This window comes from Hippopotamus amphibius, chromosome 10 (assembly GCF_030028045.1).
Source record: "Hippopotamus amphibius kiboko isolate mHipAmp2 chromosome 10, mHipAmp2.hap2, whole genome shotgun sequence".
NCBI classification, from domain to species: domain Eukaryota; kingdom Metazoa; phylum Chordata; class Mammalia; order Artiodactyla; family Hippopotamidae; genus Hippopotamus; species Hippopotamus amphibius.
This window is the reverse complement of record NC_080195.1, coordinates 104,568,309-104,588,967: the sequence shown is the minus strand read 5'-3', so window position 1 is coordinate 104,588,967 and position 20,659 is coordinate 104,568,309. Positions and strand designations below refer to the sequence as shown.

Here is a 20,659-nt window from a genome sequence, read left to right as displayed (position 1 = left end):
ACTTTACATCTTCAATCTTTGCAGTGTAAACCAGAATACAAGGTTCCAGGATTATATGTAATTGACTCAATTGTGCGACAGTCTCGTCATCAGTTTGGAACTGATAAAGATGTTTTTGGGCCAAGATTCTCTAAAAACATAACCGCCACATTCCAATATTTATATCTTTGTCCATCTGAAGATAAGGTATAGTTTATAATTTTTAAATTAAGCTTGTATTCTTGTTTTGTTTTTGTTTTTATATTTACTTAAATCTATTTACATGTTTATTTAGATATTTAAAACCTACTGTAGTACTAGAAAGATAATCATGTATGATCTCTATGAACTTGAAACAAAACCCAGTTTTTCTGTAGTAGTGATCGCATGTCTGTCTGTTTTCTTGCGAAGTCCTTCAGGAATGTTGTACTGTTGAAATATCATCTTGCTTTAAAGAAGACATTGTTGAAAAGATTTCTTATGGTTGAATGGTAAAGAGATTCTGCTGTAGAGGAGAGCAGTGCTTATCTCAGATTGTTGCTTATTCCAGAAGGAAGGGACCAATAATTGATGGCTTTCCCCAGCGTATGGAGATGCTGGATCGTAAATGGTATTCATTAGCAATCAGACTACAGTATTTAATTCTTCACATTTATGGCTGGTTTTACTGTATACTATAAAAAGATAGAGCTACATTATAGACAAAAAAACTAGACTGCAATAGGTAGGAGAAATACATTGGTAAACTCAGAATAATGAAAACTAGAGACTATAATGAATAGCATATAAATCTGAGTGTTACAGATTTTGTATATTCTTGGAGGAATGCTCTTGTGGAGAAAATATGCAAGAGAAAAGAAGATCATTCCTTAAGTAGGAGATAAGAGTTATAACCACGAATATCACATTTTCTCTGGATCTCCTTCATATTTACTAGTCCACAAAAAAACAACTTACCTAACAATTACAGGCTAGTAACTTTCTTAAATATTTTAACTATTATAATCATCCTGGAAAATTCTTCTCTTCTCTAAGATAACTGGTTTTTTTTTGTTTGTTTCTTTGTAACCATAAATAAAATATAATGAAAACTTTACATTTTTTATTATTATAATGCATTTCTTTTGATCCCCTAGGTTATATTTCTTTTCTTTTTTTTTTCCCACTTCTGTTTCATGCTCTAGATTACGCTACTGAAGAAAGGCTAGTTAGAGTAGTTTAACCAGGTTGTAATTCTGAAAAGTTTTTTTTCTGTTTATGAAACAGATATAGCTTGGAAATATTAGCCTGGGGTGTTTTTTTTCTCTCTCTCTTTTTGTAAGAGGTATAATAAGTTATTTATGCAAATATTTATTGTATATTCATCTTTTCTCACACAGAGTAAAATAGTACGTGTGCTAAACCTTTGGCAAAAAAACGGAGTATTCAAAATTGAAATTATTCAACCTCTTTTGGACATGGCAGCTGGAACCAGTAATGCTGCCCCAGTAACAGAAAATGTTACTAATAATGAAGGTATGGTCAAGTGTATCTGTGAGCCTAGAAGATGGTATAATTTCTTGTGCATAAAGTGTTTGGAATCTATTTATAGTGGTGGAATTTTTCAGTAAGAAAGAAACTTGAATTTACATCTTGGAAAGTATAGTTTTCTTCCCATAATTCTTATTTCTAATAAAAGTATTCAGTGCTTTTTATAGTATAGGCTGTAATAACCATAATCTGTATTTTTTACTGTATGTTAAACTGAATGGAATGTTCTTTTAGTAAGAAGCTTAATGGAGTTTAAAAGGAATATTTATGAATTAAAGTTCTCTTAGGCCTTAATGATCTTTTCTTTTTTAGGTTCACCTCCACCTCCAGTTAAAGTTTCTTCTGAACCCACACAAGCCACTACAAACTCCGTACCAACTGTACCACAGTTGCCCAGCTCTGACGCTTTTGCTGCGGTGGCCCAGCTATTTCAGACAACTCAAGGTCAACAGGTAAACTGCCTAATCAAAGATTAAATTGTTTGCAGTTAGGTACTATTGTCATTTCTTATTTTTCATTCCTAGTTAATGAGCACATTGTGGGGAGGAAATATTTCTATTTTTCAACTAGAAAAGCCTTCACTAGGAAATACATAGGGATAATAGGGAAGTGTGGGAAAGGTGAAAAACAAGGGAACCACACACTGAGAAATAGCAGTACCCCTTTGGAGAGAACTGCAGAGCTGCTAAGTGGTGGTATTGTTGCTTACAATTCTAGCATTTCCAGTTGATTTCAAAATTATTTGAATTGGTGGAGGTGATTTTTTACACTTTTTTAGGAAATATGTTTACCTTGTTCACAATTCAGTGTATTTTCTCTTCTCTCTGACCATCATTTTTTACTGTTGGGGTCGTCAGCATACATTTTTAACCTTAAGTGACACACATTATATCCCTGATACATTCATTTACAATAAACTTAACCATTACTAAAAGATTGGTTCCTTTTTCCAGTTTATTCTGTGCCTATGCTATTTTGAGTCACCATTAAGATTTTTTTTTTTGGTAAATTAACTTTTGATACTATTATACTTTGTTATGTGGTTTATCAGTTTTCCCATTCTTTAAGCTTCAGCAGATCCTTCAGACTTTTCAACAGCCTCCAAAACCACAGTCTCCCGCCATTGACAATGCTGTGATGGCTCAGGTGCAAGCTATCACAGCTCAGTTAAAGACAACTCCTACACAACCACCTGAACAAAAAGCTGCTTTCCCCCCACCTGAACAAAAAACTGCATTTGACAAGGTATGCTTCTCTCACATAAGCCACCCCATTGTTTATATCACTCATCTTGGAATGTGGAAGTTATCCATTCTCTAGCTTCTCTGGCTTGTTCATTTTGTTGCTTTGTGGTTTGAGAGATTTTCCCCCGACATCAAAACATAGATTATTAAACATCATTATCATCATCGTTATTATTCCTGGTTATAAATGTAATATATACTCGTTGCAAAATTTTCAATATAAAGTAAACTGTGTAAAGGAAAGTAAACAGGAGAACATTCACCATTAACCCCCATACTCAAAAATAACTGTTGTGGCATCTTGCTGTATATCTTTTCATAATTAATTTCCTGTGGATATGTTTTGTGTGTGTGTGTGTCGTTGTATATATATGTGTGTATGTGTACATATATAAAAAATGTGTGTGTTTTTAGTATATATACACACACATATGTATATACACACTGTTTCTAACTTGCTCGTTTTGATCTTAATCCTCTTGTCTCTTTGTTGTTCTTAAGGTTAGTAGATGTAAAACTACCTATTTACTGAGTCTTTATTAGGAGCATTCCATTACATGGACACATCACAGTTTAACCATTCCCCTATTGATAGACACTTAAGTGCTTTCTGTTTTCTCCTGTTAAAAACATTAGTTACCATTGTCTGTTATATGAGGGTTTGGGTTCATTGAGTGTCTTCCAGCTTCTCTGTTGAGCCTTAGTTATGTTTAAGGAGCTGCCACTAAGGATATAGATGTGCTGATTAAGCACGCTGGAGAGCTTCCTGTTGAAATGTTAGCCCAGACAACTCCACTCTTGTCTGTTTATATCTTACCTATTTGCTGGATTTATGACTATATAAAATTTCATCTAATTTTACAAGTTGCAGTGCAAAAAACACAAAAGTTTGAAAATCCTAGAAGGAAATATCTTTTAGTTTAATCATCTCTGAAATTTCTGATTCTTTCTAGCATTCTAAGATACAATAACTTTATTACTGGTAGTCCATATTAAGAATCCATATGGTAATTACTGTTTATTATTCTTAGTGATTTGTGAATGACTGCCAATTTAAAGAAGGTTGGATAAAATTTTTGAGTACAAAAGAAGTACGTGCTTTTAGGGGAAAAATGCAAATAATACAGCAAGTTCTATAAGGTAAAAAGGAAAATCAGTTTTGTGATTTTTTTGAACAGATTTGTGTATATTCTTTCAGACCTATTTCCATGCATACGCGAACATAAATTGTTATGTATTTTGGTTTTGTTTTTTAGCCTTCTGTTTTGTGTTGTGATTAGGAAAAACTCTCTGCACTTGTATTGAAAATTCTCTTTCTCCTAGTAGTTTTATATTTTTGTTTTTTATGTTTGTCTCAATCTATCGAGAACCTATTTTAGAATATGGTTCAGGGTAGTTAAATCTTTATATTTTTGGAAATAGCCAATTCTCCCTCACAATTTTTGTCATACAGTTAATTCACATTTGTTTCTATGTCTCTGGGACACCTTTCTGTCCCACTAATATCTTTGTTTATTTCTGCAACATAACAGTTTAAATACTTGCAGCTTGTGTTTCACTTCTAAATGTGTTTCTCTGCCCTCATTCTTTTTCAAACATACTTTGGCTTTTCTTGGACATATGTGTTAAGGTTGTCCAAAGAAATAGAACCCATTATACACACAGAGACACAAAAGGGTGAAGGGGAGGGGTTTTTGTTTTTGTTTTTTTAAGGAATTGGCTCACTCCGTTGTCGAGACGGGCAAATTTGAAATTTGTAGGTCAGAGTGGCAGGCTGGAAATCCAGGTAAGAGTTAATGCTGCAGTCTTGAGTCTGAATTCTGCAAGGCAAGGTTTTCATGTTGCTGTCTTGAGAATGCCTTCTTTGGGAAACCTGAGTCCTTGCTCTTAAGGCCTTTGACTGATTTTTTGAGGCACACCCACATTATGGAGGGTATTTCTTTCTTCATAGTCTGCTGATTTAAATGTTCATCATCTTTTTTTTTTCCCTTTTGCTGCACCTTGCAGCTATGGGATCTTAGTTCCCAGACCAGGGATTGAACCCCGGGCCCAAGACATTGAAAGCACAAATGCCCAACTACTAGATCACCAGGAAATTCTCTGATAATCACATTTCTAAATACTTTCACAGCAACATCTAGATTAATATTCGACCAAACAACTGGGCACCATAACCTAGCCAAGTTGACACATACAATTGACCATCACAGCATACTTTTCCAGATGAACTTTAATATAAATTTTTATGAATTGCAGTATAAGTACTGATAATTTCTTATACAGAATTCAGTTTATTAGGTTTTTAATGTTTTATACATTTCTTGTTTCATTTATTCTTAGATATGTACTCATTTTTCATGTTTAGTGTTTCATAACACTTTTGTTAATGATGCCATAGAGGAAGACTATTGATTTTTATTTTATCTTGTAAGTTATCATGCTATTAAAAGCTTAGTTTTCTAGTTGGTTTTCTCAGATTTTCAAGGCTACTAAATTTTTTTCCCCTTCAACATCTAGGCCTGTTTCTTTTTCTTTTCTTACTGTTCTGGTGGCTAGGACTTCCAAAAAAAAAATGTTGAGTGCAGTGCTAGCGGCATTCTTATTTTGTTGTTTATTTGAATTGCAACAAATTCCTCTAGTGTTTTATCTTAAGTGGGTTTCTTGATGTTTGTTAGTTATATTAAGTTTAGAAAAAGGAATTCTGTGCTTTTCCTTTGACTAAGAAGGTCTGTTTTAAGTTAGTCAAACAGCTGACTGGGAACAGTTTGTCTATTTCAGCTACTTCATAGATCTTCAGTTTCTTGAAAAACAACAGAGATGTCTTTTTAGATAGTAGATCTCAGTTTAATTTTTAAATTGCTTCAAATCTTTTCCCAAAACAATACATGTAAATCATAAAACTTTAAGGAACATGTGTATGTGATAAACTGCAGAAGTCATAGGATTTGGGTTTTTTTGTAGACAGTTTAGACCTGAGTTTTAATTTTGGGTCCTGTCATTATCTTGTTGTTGAGTTACTTAAATATTCACTACATACCACTGTAAAAGAGCGATGGTAGTACCTATGTTTTTTATTGCCATAAGGGTTAAGTAAGCTGATGTGCCTAAAGCAGCAGGGTGCCTGGATCATGTTAGATCACTCAATTTTAATAAAAAGTTTCAATCATGTGGCCTAGAATTATGAAGAAAGAAACAAAAGTGTTGTCCAAGAAGGGGACTTCCTTTCCTAATTTAGAAATCTGTTGTCCAATAAAGTAGAACCAGAATTTCTAGGCAGAACTATCACAGAACAACACAAACTTAGCAATTTGAGATTGGAAATTCATGAGCAGGAAGGGCACAGCCTGAGAGAAAAGACTGCCTTGTTGGATGCCAGAGACTGAGGGCTTTGAGGTGGAAAAGACCATTGTCCACATCCTGATTCTACCATGTAGTAACTGTACAGTCTTAGTTATGTTTCTTAATTACCTGAGCCTTAGTCTCCTTGTCTGTAAGAAGAAGAAGAAACTATGTACATTGCATGTTTCTTGTGATGATGAAGTATTGTGTGTAATCTACCAGAACACAGTAGTGGTTATATTACTTTTATTCCTTATTTTCTGAATATATGTAACCATATTTTATTTTTTTTATAAATTTATTTATTTATTTAACTGGCTGTGTTGGGTCTTCGTTGCTGCACACGGGCTTTCTCTAGTTGTGGTGAGCAGGGGCTACTCTTCGTTGTGGTGCATAGGCTTCTCATTGCGGTGCCCTTTCTTGTTGCAGAGCATGAACTCTAGGTGCGTGGGCTTCAGTAGTTGCGGCACATGGGCTCAATAGTTGTGGCTCATGGGCTCTAGAGCACAGGCTCAATAGTTGTGGTGCACAGGCTTAGTTGCTCCGCGGCATGTGGTATCTTCCTGGGGCAGGGCTCGAACCCGTGTCCCCTGCATTGGCAGGTGGATTCTTACCCATTGCGCCACCTAAGAAGTCCTGTAACCATATTTCAGATGGTTTTTTTTCTAGATGTGATCCTGTGAAGTGCACTGATTGGTGTTTTTGGTTTTGTTTTGTTTTTAATGGAAGTTTCTGGTAATCTAAGGTGAGCTGTGAAGTTTTAAGAAAGAAGCAAGTATGCAGGTACACTTTGCAGCCCTGTCTATGCCATTCTCTTTTTTCTTTTTCATATTCTCCAGCAAGTTAGCATATGACATTTTTCTGTGGGCATTTATAATGATTGCTTAAGATGGTTTTTCTTTTCGTATATTTCACAAAGCCAACTGAAAATGTATACTCATTTTCATGTGGGCAAAATTCCAAAGGTTTTTAGTCTAGGAAAATTAATGTTTTAGTAAAATCTTTCTATTGTTAAGTTAGTTATAAAATCATATGGAAAATAAAAAGAAAACGCGTATAATTGGGGAAGAAAAACAGAATTTTTAAAAGTGTCTTTTCAAAATGATATTTGTATAAAAATTGTCTATGAACCAAGGTCCTAAGAGGCATGTGGGAAAATGAAATTGTACATGACAGCATTACAGGATTATAAATGATGGTGAATATCTGTTTTTATAAAGATTTTTGTGCAGTGAATCACAATCTGAATTTTAAAATGGTATATTGACATACCTATTCCAGAAGCTACTTGATAGATTTGATTATGATGATGAGCCAGAAGCTGTGGAAGAATCAAAGAAAGAAGATGCTGCTGCTGTTGCTGCTGCTGCCGCTGCCACCACAGCACCTGTTGCTGCTGTTGCACCCCCTGCACCTGCTGCTGCTCTACCTTCTGTTGCTGCGACTGCTGCTTCTCCTCCGCAGGCACCCTTGTAAGTTTCTTTCTTTTGATTCCTCAGCAGATAGAAATTTGATAGTCATTATAAGGCATAATGCGAGTAACACCTAATAACAAAATCATTTTTCATATAGTCTTTTAAAATTCTTTTTTAAAATTGTGGTATTTGGAGTTTTCTTCTGAAGGGAGAGGGGATCCTGTCAGATTTATAATAAAAAAAATAAAGAATTTTATGTTGGGAATAATGCCAAGTGTATAAGTTAATATAGGCAAACATATGATTCAGTAAAATGTTGATTATTAATGACTCCTGAACAGCACTCTTTAAGTTTCTGTAGTATAAATGTGCCAAAGAATCTTATTTTTTGGAATGGGTAAAAAAAGAAGACTACTCATCTTTTTTAGTGGATTTCCTGGAGATGGCATGCAGCAACCAGCATATACCCAACATCAAAACATGGATCAGTTCCAACCTCGAATGATGGCAATACAGCAGGATCCAGTGCACCATCAGGTAGAGGCATTTTTCTTGCAGCTGAGTGTTAATAACTGAAGATCTATTCATTAGAGCATATGGTTTGCGCTTCCCAGACCACTATTATTTAGCTGTGTGAGTGGCTAAATAGTACTACCGCTGCAGGAAAAGCTGTTGAGCACATAACTGATTTGAGTTGCTTTTTGCTTTATTTAAAACAAGGATGCTAAATATTACATGCTAATAATTTAATAGGTATTTTTGTTTAGCTAGTTTAGAGAGCGATTGTAGTTCTGTTTCAGGGAACTGTCCTGTTTAGTTATACAGCTCTTTCCCTTGTGAGAAGCCTTTTTTTCCTTTTTTCTTTTTTAATATTGTGTGATTTAGTGCTTTAGAGGGCTTTTAGCTTTTCAACATAGTTTGAAATCTGCAGTAAAAGGAGCACAGCATACTGGAGAATTGTAGGAAGTTAGTAGAGGTTTGTTCGTTGGGTTTCTTTTAGTAAATCCTCTAATTCAGAGTTTTCTAAACTTGACCATGCATCTAAATTATGGGGGTGGGGAGCAACATTTAAAAAAAAATACAAATCCTGGGCCTCTGGTGCTAGTCAGTCTAGAGAATCTTTATTTATTTTTAATTGTGTGGTGATTCTGTTGTACAATCAGCCTTTGTGAAATACTACTTTACAGACTTAGTTAGAAAGTGTTCTAAGAAACCTCTTCAGAATTTATTCACTATCTTACATTCTTAGAAAGTTCAGTCCATTCTGTATACAGGCATACCTTGTTCTATTGTTCTTCACAGATCTGCATGTTTTACAAATTGAAGGTTTATGGCAACCATGTGTTGTCAGATGATTTTTAGCATTTTTTAGCAATAAAGTATTTTTTAATTAAAATGTATACGTTGTTTTTTTTTTTTAGACGTAATGCTATTGCACATTTAATAGACTACAGTATAGTATAAACATAACTTTTATACGCTCTGGAAAACCAAAGAATTCATGTGACTTCGTGACTTCACTTTATTCGCTTTATTACAGCGGTCTGGAATCTAATCCACAGTATCTCTGAGATATGCCTGTATTTGGTCGTATGAAGTTGATGCTGTGATTTTAAAGAGTTGCTGATAAATGAAGTTTGAAAAATATTTTATAAGCCTATTTAAAATACAAAGAAAACCTATGAACTTATTTCCAAGTGTTTAACAATTACTGAAAGTTTATTAATAATTTAGAAAGAATACTTTGTGATATTATAATGACATTACAATTATACTTTTAGTTTTATTGGCATTGGAATGTCACGTGTAGAAAAATGTTAGACTGTAGCATAATACTCTTCCTATTGTGATATTTGAAATCCTAAATATCAAACCCTAAATATATTCAACCCTAGGCATGTTGGTTGAAACTCCCCTTGGAGTAAAATTTTTAAAATAAACCTAGAGGTCAATGCTTCTAGCCATTTTTTCTCCCCCAAAGCTTAATTGCCTTTAAAGTTAAAGAGAGACAATTTGCAGTAGAGTACCTCTGAGTTTGTTTAATCTGTCACATTGCTTCCTCATGTAAGTGAAGTTATGTTTTTAAATTTTAAAACCAGATCTGTGTATTCATAATTTTAAAGTGAGTTGTAGGATTTTTAACCTGTTATATATTCTTGGATATATAACAGTTCTTTGGAGAAAGAGTGTAGCTGTAGAAATTGTCAGTCAGGGTTGTGTGTCAGTTTTTCCTTTATCAAAATTATTGAAGATATTTTAGTTCTATATAAAGTAACTATATAGTTCTATATAAAGTAAGTTTTTTTAAAAACTATTTTTGGTAGCAATTACTTAAAATCTACTCTTACAATTTTTAAAAAACAAAAGGTTCCACTTCCTCCTAATGGACAGATGCCAGGATTTGGCCTTCTTCCTACACCTCCGTTTCCTCCCATGGCTCAGTCCGTGATTCCTCCAGCTCCACCCGTGCAGCAGCCTTTCCAAACTTCCTTTCAGGCACAGAATGAACCGCTTACACAAAAGGCACATCAGGTAAAACTTCATTCTCACATTGTTGATTATCTTTTTGGTTCCCTTGATTTATAAGCAGATTCCTGCCTATTGGCTTGTTATCTTCAGTTTTGAATATGAAGAAAGATTATTACTTTGGGCACATATTCACCCTCTCTGTGATGTAAGTTTTTCATTTGGAAAGTGGACTAAATAATACTACAGATTTCCACAGTGTTTGTGAGGATTGAGATAGATTATGGTATGCTTAAACAGTGTGTAATTCACTGCTTTAGGTGATGGTTCATTAACACAGTGTGTAACTTTTACAAAATAATCTCCAGAAGTAGATATGTATTTCTTCTAATCTTGTAAACCATATAAAAAAAACTTCTCCCACTTGTGGCCAGTCATTATTAAACCAGTAATTTGGTCTTAAGTAACCAAAAGAGAACTTTCAAAGCAAGAGATTTGTAATTTAACACTTTTTAGATTTTTGTCCTCTTTTTTTCTATTTATAATTTCCACTTTCTCTTTTAATGATGGGTTTTGTGTTGTGTTTTGTTTTGGTTTTCTTTTTAAAGGAAATGGAAGTAGAACAACCTTGTATTCAAGAGGTTAAGCGGCACATGTCTGATAACAGAAAGTCAAGATCTAGATCAGCATCCAGGTAGTTTATAGAAAATGTTAATCTAAATCTGTATGTCTTAGGAGACATAGAATTTAAAATCAAGTTGGATTGTTTTCAGATGTGCAGGATTAATAAAATAATACTTGGTATGTTTGTATGTATGTGTGGATCGGGGCAGGAGAAGTATTCACTTAAAAAAACTAAGTCATCTTAACCCACATTTTTTTCTCTTTGAGTTGCTCTGATGCCTACTTGCAGAAATAGATGAAATTGTAAGATTTATGTATTCAAAGTTCCTTTTCCAATTTATCAAAAAAGTGGAAAGATAATTGCAATAGAAAAGAAGACCTTAAATATCAAAGATATTTAAGACAAGATAGAGAATAGTGGTCACAGTATATCTCAATGGTGACATTAGCTTCTTCACTACAAAGATGTCATTTAGTATAGTACCAGAGATGTCAAAGATGAGAGATACTTTTATAAGTTAGCAACCTTACTTATCTCGTTTATGTTATATGTGCTTTATAACTTTGAGCATATTAAAATCTTTAAAATGAGTTCCCTTCTCTCAAATTCTTACTTATCTAAACATTAAATTACGTAGTTGTATTTTTTCTTTTTCAGATTCACACAAGCTTATGTTTTCTTTTTTATCTCCATGTGTTAATCCATCCTCCCTCATCCTGAAAATACTAGGTCACCAAAAAGGAGACGATCTCGATCTGGTTCTAGATCTCGAAGGTCTCGTCATCGCCGTTCTCGATCTCGGTCCAGAGATAGACGCCGACATTCTCCTAGATCTCGATCCCAAGAAAGACGGGATCGAGAAAAAGAAAGAGAGCGCCGACAAAAAGGCCTTCCTCAAATCAAACCAGAAACTGCAAGTGGTAAATGAATATTTGTATTCAAATTTCCTGGATTTTTTTTTCATGTCATGAGTTTAAAATGTTTTATAACCATTAGCAAAATACTGCTTTATCATGTCTTATTTGTTTGTGCTTTGGCATATACCCTTGGATTTACTTTTGTATGTTAAGCCAGCTGTAAAGCAGCAGTGAGGAGTGAACCAAGCCAGCGGTGATGAGTAATAGTGTGTCTTGAATTGAATGTATGAAATATAGTCATTAACTAGTTCTACACACAGTGGAAAGGTGGGGTTCCCCCCCCAGAATAACTAGTGCCCTCTTTTCTAAAGATTTACAATTTACAGAATGTATTAGCTTGCATTATCTCCTGAATTGCATGATGTGTTTAGAATATGTTTAATAAGGTGTGGTAGACATACTCTCGATATAACTCTGTAGCTGTTAATGAAATTTTAATTTATAATATGACTAGGGCATGTATAAAACTTATGACTCTACAAGGCATATTATCTAGGACACAACATGAAACAAAAATCATATACACTCGACAGTTGGAAAGGGACAGCTATTATGGTGAACAAAAGCACTGAATTGGTTGGTGATCAAAATAGTTGGGATCAAGTCTTAGCTCTTTTCTTCACTTGCCAAGGGTGACCTTGGGCAAAATACTGCTTCTCTGGCCTTAGTTTACATAGATGAAATGTTCAGATGTGTCTTCAAAAAGCCCATTTCTTTTTTCCAACTCATAGGTGTACCTTTCACTATCCTGGTTCCATTTCTTGAAGTATGACCACAATTTTCTAGAATTTTTAGAATGTATATGAGGTTTTCTCCTTAAACTTGTGGTACCATAATGTAATTCATACAAATTTTCTCTAATGATTTTTTTTCATGTAATGTATCGTGCTGCTCATTATCTAATGTGTATATTTTTATGATTATAATTTTAAGTTTGTAGTACTACACTCTGGGTGGGACAGCTGGACAAAAGGACTACTCAGCAGGATGTTGCCAGTCTCTTAGAAGAGTTTGGTCCAATTGAATCAATTAATGTGAGTATTTGTTAGATTACTTAATGACAGTAGATAGATGTGATTAATGTTATTTTACGAAATTAAGGACTTGAGACCTAAGTTGAAATTTACCCCGGTTTGTAGAAGCTGTAGCTAGGGTTTAGGTGTTCTTTTAAGTTCATGTTTAGCATTTAACTAGGTTTCTTGGATAACCAAATTCAATCTAAAACCTTTTTCTAAAAAAGTCTTTATGTAACAAAGCTTAGGGGACTGTAAATTTGTTGCTAATTGGGAGTTGAGACCAAACTGGAACCACCAATTTCCAAATTCATTCAGTCTCCAGTTATAGAACACTGGCTCTGGAGGGTGCAGGGGGTTGGAGTTGGGATTGTTGGAACTCATTACTTAGTATTATATCTTGTTGCTTTTTGCTTTTGCTGTTATCATATTTTATAATATTAAAATCTTTTGGAGCAGATGATTCCTCCCAGAGGTTGTGCCTATATTGTTATGGTTCATAGGCAAGATGCTTATCGTGCCCTGCAGAAACTGAGCCGAGGAAACTATAAAGTGAACCAGAAATCCATAAAGGTACTGTTTTGTAGTTTGTAATTCATTTCTTTTAAAACGTAACATATAATAACATGTGACTTTAAAAAAAAACTAGTTTTGGACACTGGGACATTACGTGTGCATCTTTTTTTAAAGAGGTTTATCTCCTGAGAGTTAACATAGAATTTTAAATGGTAGAAATTTGTCTTTTTTTAAAGGTAGGTTCATCAAGGTATTTTTGTAAAATATTTTGTCTTGTCATTCAGAAAACTTTGCATTTTTCACATTTTAATTTTAAAGTTTGCCATCTCATCTTAGAACTAACTGAAAAATACTCACTGAAGATACAGGAAAAGATATAGGTACATCGGTATTGTTTCTCTGAGGGGCCAGAGTCAGTGTTCCTTCATGTCGTAATACCCTGTTCTACCCTTGGAATGCACCGCAAAAGGATTTTGTGTGATGTTGAGTAATTCCAAGGTACCCAAGACTTTTAAAAGTGTTCCCCACCTTTTATGTTGAGTTGTATGGGGATAAACCTGTCCCAGATAAACTTTTTCCTTTTCTCTTAAGTTTTATACTGCCTAGGTTGGGGTGTGGTGGGTGGTTGGGAGAGTGAGTAAGGAAGTGATTGCCAGTCAGATTTCTGTCCTAGGACAAAGTGGGATGAAAGGGTAACCAGTTTCCTAGCGCCAAATAAAGTCTTGAGTGAGATCTAAGGATGGCCAGGCCAGATTGCTCCCTTGCTGACCAACTCTGAGTGGTAAGAATCTGGGGGAACAGTTAACTCTCAATTTATGACATTCTTCTCTCTTCCTTCCTTTTTATATTTTAACAAATGGTGAAATAGATTGCCTGGGCCTTAAACAAAGGAATAAAGGCAGATTATAAGCAGTATTGGGATGTAGAACTTGGTGTTACTTATATTCCATGGGACAAAGTCAAGCCTGAAGAACTGGAGAGTTTTTGTGAAGGAGGAATGTTGGACAGTGATACACTCAATCCAGGTAAAGCAGTATTTAATTTTTTTTTAGAAATTCATCTGTTTCCTTGGTAGTGCGATGACAAATGCTTATTCTTTGCCTTAGGAACTGATTTTTGAGATTTTTCAAATATCCACTATGTGGGTGCCAGTCCCTCCATTGTAATAAAATGAGGGAAACGGTGGTGAATAAGACAGATGTGGTCCTTGCCCTTAAGCAACTTACATTTAGTGGGAGAGATGCAGACACAAATAATTACTTATTGTGGGGTTAATTATTGTTATTATTATTTTTTAAGAACTTTTATTGAGATACAGTTAACATACAATAAACTGCATATATTTAGAGTGTACAATTTGGTATCCCAGTCTCCCAATTCATTCCCCCCCCCAACCCTCCCTGCTTTCCTGTGGGGTTAATTATTAATTACAGTATTAAGTGGATCTTAAGTAGAATTTTTCACTGTAAAAACCTAACAGATCAAATGAGTCTTAAACTGAACATTGTTAGTAAAATCCACTGATTCATAATTATTTCTTTGAAAATGTTTAAATGTCCAGAGAAGCCGTCAAAAGTAAACATGTAAGATGAGTAGGTCCAGTTATTTATAGCCTGAATATTAAAAATGCCAGGTTGATAGTGGAATTGCATTGGGAAAAATAGTAGCTTGTTGGGGGCATGTCCTGAAGATTGATAAGATAGCAGGATGGCATGGCAAAATAAAGTAAATATTTAAAACATTAAAAAACGTCAATCAGGAGTGATGACTTGAGAAGCCAAAAGGCAGTGAAACAATGCTGGACTTTCCCCATACATCACCTCCTCCCTACATGGTGCTTGATACCTTCGCTTAAGGCTAGAGCTAGATTTCCGTTCAGGCAAACAGGTCTTGAGGGCCTTCTGTGTGCCAGGCATTCTGGGAGGCTCTGGTCCAGGGTAAAATGAATCCTGCTCCTCCCTCCCTCTCAGGATCTTTATTCCAAAGAATATACTGTTGTGGTTAAGAACAGAGACTTTAGAGCCAAATGTGTCTGGGTTGAATCCCATCTCTGCCACTACTAGGTATGTGACTTTGGGTAATTTGTCTTTGTTTTCATCTCTTATAAAATGGGAGTAATAATAATAGGACCTACTTAGTTATGAGAATCAAATGAATATGAATATGTATGTGTGTGTGTTTGTGTGTGTGTGTGTATACACACACATAGCTTAGAGCTGTGCCTGGCACATAATAAGCATTCTTTTTACATGTTTGCTCTTGTTATTCGTTAATTTAAATAATTAATATTTATAAGATTAGCATAGGTATTTAATAATCAGAATGCTCTCTGATTTTAATATCATCAACATTTTAAAAAATCACTTCTAGGTTTAAAGTTATAAATTGAAAATATAAGCTTTTGTTAAATTTCTTTAAATTTCATAGATTGGAAGGGAATTCCCAAGAAGCATGAAAATGAAGTTGCTCAAAATGGAGGGGCAGAAACCTCACACACAGAACCCGTATCACCCATACCTAAGCCTTTACCTGTGCCTGTCCCTCCTATTCCTGTTCCTGCACCTATAACAGTACCACCACCACAGGTAAGAATATTTGGGGCATTGTTTAAACTTTTAAGTGTCTGAAAGATAACCTTTCTAAATCTTACTGTAGATGTACGTCTAGACTCAAAGACGTGAGTACATAGATGTGCATATTAATTTTTGTATGTTGGTATGTCAGACCTATTATTTATGAATGCTTTTAAAAACCAGAATAAATTTCATATTGCCTTATCACATCTGTCCAGATTATTCAATGTCTTCCCTCATAACCTTTTTAACTTGAGATGTGATTTACCTGTTGCATGTTAAGAGCTAAGTAAGTAACATTTTGGTGAAAATTGAAAATTATCAATACTTGATAATTTTTATGTATGATCCACTAGATTTTTCTTTTCTTTCAGTACCATTCCTCAGTTTCTCACGTTAAAACTGAATCAGATAAATCTGAGCTATCACAAAACTGGGTTGCCTAGCTTCTTGATTTCTCTCAGTGTTAGGAGAAAATTGCATGCTTTGATACATGCTTAGCTGTGATATTTTACAAAACGACTTCCTAAATTGGCGCTCTTTAGTTGACCTTTTGGGTAAGCCCTTCCAGTGCAAGTTCTAAATAAGATTCAATGTATGTCAGCACTCATTTAAAGAAACTTGACTAATCTATTAAGATTGATTATACTTTTTTTTTTAAACAATAGCTAACGTGTTGGGTATTTATTAAGTGCCAGGCACTAGCACTTAACATTTATTTACTCTTTAATCCCCTAATTATGGGAGCTTGGCACTTTTTTTTTATTTTTTTTTTAATTTTATTTATTTATTTATTATTTTTGGGGGGGATACACCAAGTTCAATCATCTGTTTTTATACACATATCCCCGTATTCCCTCCCTCTGGCACTTTTCTGTCTTACAGATGAGGAAACTGAGGTGTAGGGAATGTAATGTAAGTAGTTTGCTCAGGGTCACAAAACAACTTAAAGAGGGGGCCAGGCGGTTTGACCCTTAGACTTGTGATCTTAATCATTTTGCAAATCACCAGGTAGCTTTTCTTAAAGTTGTATTTCTCAAACTTACCGACCTGACCATGAGACATTTTTTAGCATACTAATATTCTAGCAGAACACCAATATATATTTATGACAGTGTGAATTTGCTGTCATGAAGTGGAGAGCAAATATGTGATTTCAGGGATTTCCCTGGTGGTCCAATGGTGGACTCCATGCTTTCACTGCAGGGGGTGCAGTTTCCATCCCTGGACTGGGAACTAAGATCCTGTACGCTGTGTGGCACAGCCAGAAGAAAAAAAAGGAGAGAGAGAAAATACATGATTTCTATTGTTTTGGGCTAGGTACAGATTACCACCTGTTATCTAGTAAATGTATTCACGTAATAAGCACAATTTAGGGTTGTCTGTTTTTTCAACAAGGTATTTTCTTTGTCTCTGCACACTGTGTGGGTGGGAGGGTGGCTAGATATGTGGCTTCATTTTCCTTCCTTTCTTTCTTTCTAGGTCCCACCCCATCAGCCAGGACCTCCTGTAGTTGGTGCTCTCCAGCCACCCACTTTCACGCCTCCTTTGGGAATTCCCCCCCCAGGCTTTGGTCCTGGTGTTCCTCCTCCTCCACCTCCTCCACCATTTTTGCGCCCAGGATTCAACCCAATGCATCTACCACCAGGTACAGGGAGTGATTTGAGAAAACCTTCTTCTTTTAGAGCCTGAGATAAAGGGACACAACTTAAGTTGACATTATTTTTCTTATTCTAGGTTTTCTTCCTCCTGGACCCCCACCTCCTATAACTCCACCAGTATCCATTCCTCCTCCTCACACTCCACCAATAAGCATCCCAAACTGTAAGCATGTTTTTCCTTTGTGTTCACTATGTCCTCTTGGAGTTGGGAGTAGGAGGGAGAATGGACCAGTAATAGGATATGTAGTATGGCAAAAGAATGTTGACCGGGGAGATAATTAATTATTCAGCTTCACATGTTGATGTAATTATATTCCTTAGCTACTATCGCTGGTATAAATGAAGACACTACAAAAGACTTATCTATTGGAAATCCCATTCCAACAGTGGTGTCTGGGGCTAGAGGAAACGCCGAGTCTGGTGACAGTGTGAAAATGTATGGTTCTGCTGTGCCACCTGCTGCACCCACGAATCTGCCCACCCCTCCTGTAACCCAGCCTGTTTCACTTCTTGGTAAGTTCATCTTTTTATCATTAGTTTTCATTCCCCTGCCCAAGTTAGGCTTTTTATATAAACAGTGCTAATTTTGGTAAAGTGTTCTCTGAGGCAGTTTTCCTTTGAGGAAGCTCTTTCTCTTAAATCAGATATGTGTACTTGGTCTTTACCAAGAATACCCTCAAGAGACAGCCTCAGAAATGAAATCATGTTTGTCTGTCTTGAATAAAAGTTTGGATTTGCACATCTTAATTTGGTATAGAAAAGGGATTAAATTAATTTCTGTGAAAAGGAATTGGTACATAGGTCATGATTAATAAAACCCCAGACATCCCAGCTTTATAAGAGGTAGCCATTTCTTCAACAACATGGGTTTTTTTCCTGTTGGGATTAATTTTTATATATTTAAAATCCCTGGACTTTGGTAGCATTCTCTGTGGGCTAGCAAAGAAATTATCTTTGATACATTGCAATAAAGTGGCTTTGTTACCTAAGTGACAGTTGCACAGCCTGAGGCAGTGCTTTTCCACTTACCCCTCAGTTTTCTCCTGCAAGAGTTCAACCATTTTATTCTTTACTCCACTTCTGTGATCCATGAAAGTACGGTTTAGATTGTTTACATCTTTAAGAAGCCTTACCCTTGCTTGCTTGAATTATAAATGAATATGTCATATACTTGTTATAGTGACCATTCTATAACAATTAAGTAATAAATTGTTGTATTTGAAGTGGTATTACCAAATATAATTAACCCTTGATTCTCCTAATGGGTAGGTAATTCATCCTTAGTATTATAATGTTCTAGTCCTGTGAGCTCATTGTTCTTTTCAGAGGTATTTGTGTGCAAACGTTTGCTTTCATAATCTTAGATTTTTTAAGGAAAGAGCACATTGGTTACTTCTGGGTTGTAGGACTGTGGGACATTGGTTTGTGATGTAGGACTTTTACCTTTCACCTGCAGCTTTCAGCACTGTTGGAAATTTTTGCTTTGTTGCATGTACTACATTTATAATAAAAATCAATTTGTTTTTAAATGCTGTCTTCTGCCCTCTCCAAGACTGAGTCTAGGCTGATAATAAACTTGATTTTTGTTTCTTTTAGTACACAGATTGGGTAATGGTAGAAGAGGATTTAGAGTTAAAATTTGTCACAAGTAATGTAGCAGTAGTCATCATAAAGATGGAAAATGATTTGTTTAATGGGGAAGTTGCTTAAGAGGTATTTGCCCTAATGGAAATCAGGAACAGTAGACTAGGAGCCAGGAAACCTTAACGTCTTTGGATCTCAGTTTTGTTATGCTCCGCCCGCCCTCCCCCATCCCCCTCCCAATATTTGTAATAAGATGATTACACAAGAATCATAGACTCTAAGTTGGGTATAATTTTCTGATCAGCCTCTTCCCTCCACTCCACACAAGCCCCTGATTGTGAATTCTCTTTAAAATGAAGTTTCCTACTCTGGTGTCCATGGATATTAGGCCACCTAAGACTGTTTACAAAGTTGCATGCATTTGTACTTTTTTCTGAGCTTAGTAAATTCATTGAATGAGTGAAAAGGTTTCATCATCTCCAAGACTTTAATAACCACTACTTTCATATAACCTTCAAGAATAAATAATCCAGGGAGTTCCCTGGTTGCCTAGTGGTTAGGATTCTGGGCTTTCACTGCCGTGGCCCGAGTTCAGTCCCTGGTTGGGGAACTGAGATCCCGCAAGCTACACAACACAGCCAAAAAAAAAAAAAAAATGTAGGAATAATAACCTGCCTCTTATTTAACATTTAGGTTTTGAAGATTCTGCCCTATTTATTTCTTATCAATACTGAAATGTATAATTAAACTCTCAGCCACCATGTGAAACAAAATTAAACACAAATCAAGTTGGTGAGCATGAAAAATAATTTAGTAACCGAGGCACTGCTAGACAAATAAGTTTCTTAGCATTTATCATTATCTAACACTCCTGTTTGGATGTTCATCACCTCCCAGAATGGAAGCTCCATGAGAGAGGAACGTTTGTTATGTAAGTGGATGGATGGACGGTTTTCATTATAGGGCTGTTCATACTTCACCTCTGGTGATGATCTTTGTCTATAACGTTTAAAACAAAATTTAAAAGTTGATGGCTGTTCCAGATCTGGAAAGGTTAAAATATGACAAAACATAAAAATGAAAACTGTTTTCTTAAAATAAGCACTTTTAAGTAAATGCAGTAGTTTAGTTCCAATCACGAGAAAGACAGCCTTCCATTTTCCTTCAATTAGAAATTATGAAAAGAATATGCCATGAATTTTGACCTTTTATAGAAATGAGACTTTTTAATATATATGCAAATAAAGGAGAATTTATCCAAAAGACTAATCACAATTCCACCAGTTTGATAAAGGGTTATAGTAATCACATGCAGTATTGTAGCACTAAAGGATCAGTAGTAAATAGGTTGGATATTGTTGATGTTCAACCAAGTAACAGAATACTAGAACTAAGATGCTTTCAAGTTTTCTCTTGGTGCTTTAATGTTTTCTCTTAGGATATTAAAAAGCAGTGTTATACTATACAGAAAACTTTAAGCCTAGAAGGTGATACTAAACTTCAGTTTCTTCAACTGTGAGAAAAGGAATAAAAATGTCACACCAGGGTATTGTGATGATTCAGTTGGGCTAACATATATAAACAACTGACATGGGTCCTGCCACAGAGTAGGCACTCAGTGAATGTTGGGTGCTTATTACAGGTAAGGAGTATCATAGACGATATTTAGAATACCTAGAGAAGAGTATTTATGCTTGGAAGTTCTAAAATTATATTTGCTCTGATTTATTTTAAACTTTTCTAATTGCCGGCAGAGGAAGCAACCTTTTTAGGAAAGTATGTATCTTGGCTTGGTTG

The 20,659-nt window shown here is 35.2% G+C and overlaps 1 protein-coding gene across 2 annotated transcripts in view; it reads left to right on the top strand.

Moving 5' to 3' along the window:
- Positions 1–20,659, top strand: part of SCAF4 (SR-related CTD associated factor 4) — a 56,982-nt gene that overhangs the window by 24,135 nt on the left and 12,188 nt on the right. The window contains exons 4-19 of one of the 2 annotated variants that reach the window (XM_057696179.1): positions 25–186; positions 1,359–1,494; positions 1,822–1,961; positions 2,578–2,754; positions 7,374–7,564; positions 7,936–8,044; positions 9,875–10,039; positions 10,582–10,667; positions 11,328–11,518; positions 12,449–12,549; positions 12,988–13,101; positions 13,913–14,069; positions 15,472–15,629; positions 17,100–17,265; positions 17,355–17,441; positions 17,666–17,791. In XM_057696179.1, coding sequence (XP_057552162.1) covers positions 25–186; positions 1,359–1,494; positions 1,822–1,961; positions 2,578–2,754; positions 7,374–7,564; positions 7,936–8,044; positions 9,875–10,039; positions 10,582–10,667; positions 11,328–11,518; positions 12,449–12,549; positions 12,988–13,101; positions 13,913–14,069; positions 15,472–15,629; positions 17,100–17,265; positions 17,355–17,441; positions 17,666–17,791 — 2,266 coding nt within the window. Of the gene's footprint in view, positions 1–24; positions 187–1,358; positions 1,495–1,821; positions 1,962–2,577; positions 2,755–7,373; positions 7,565–7,935; positions 8,045–9,874; positions 10,040–10,581; positions 10,668–11,327; positions 11,519–12,448; positions 12,550–12,987; positions 13,102–13,912; positions 14,070–15,471; positions 15,630–17,099; positions 17,266–17,354; positions 17,442–17,599; positions 17,792–20,659 lie in introns of both variants that reach the window. The other variant, XM_057696178.1, reaches the window with a different exon arrangement.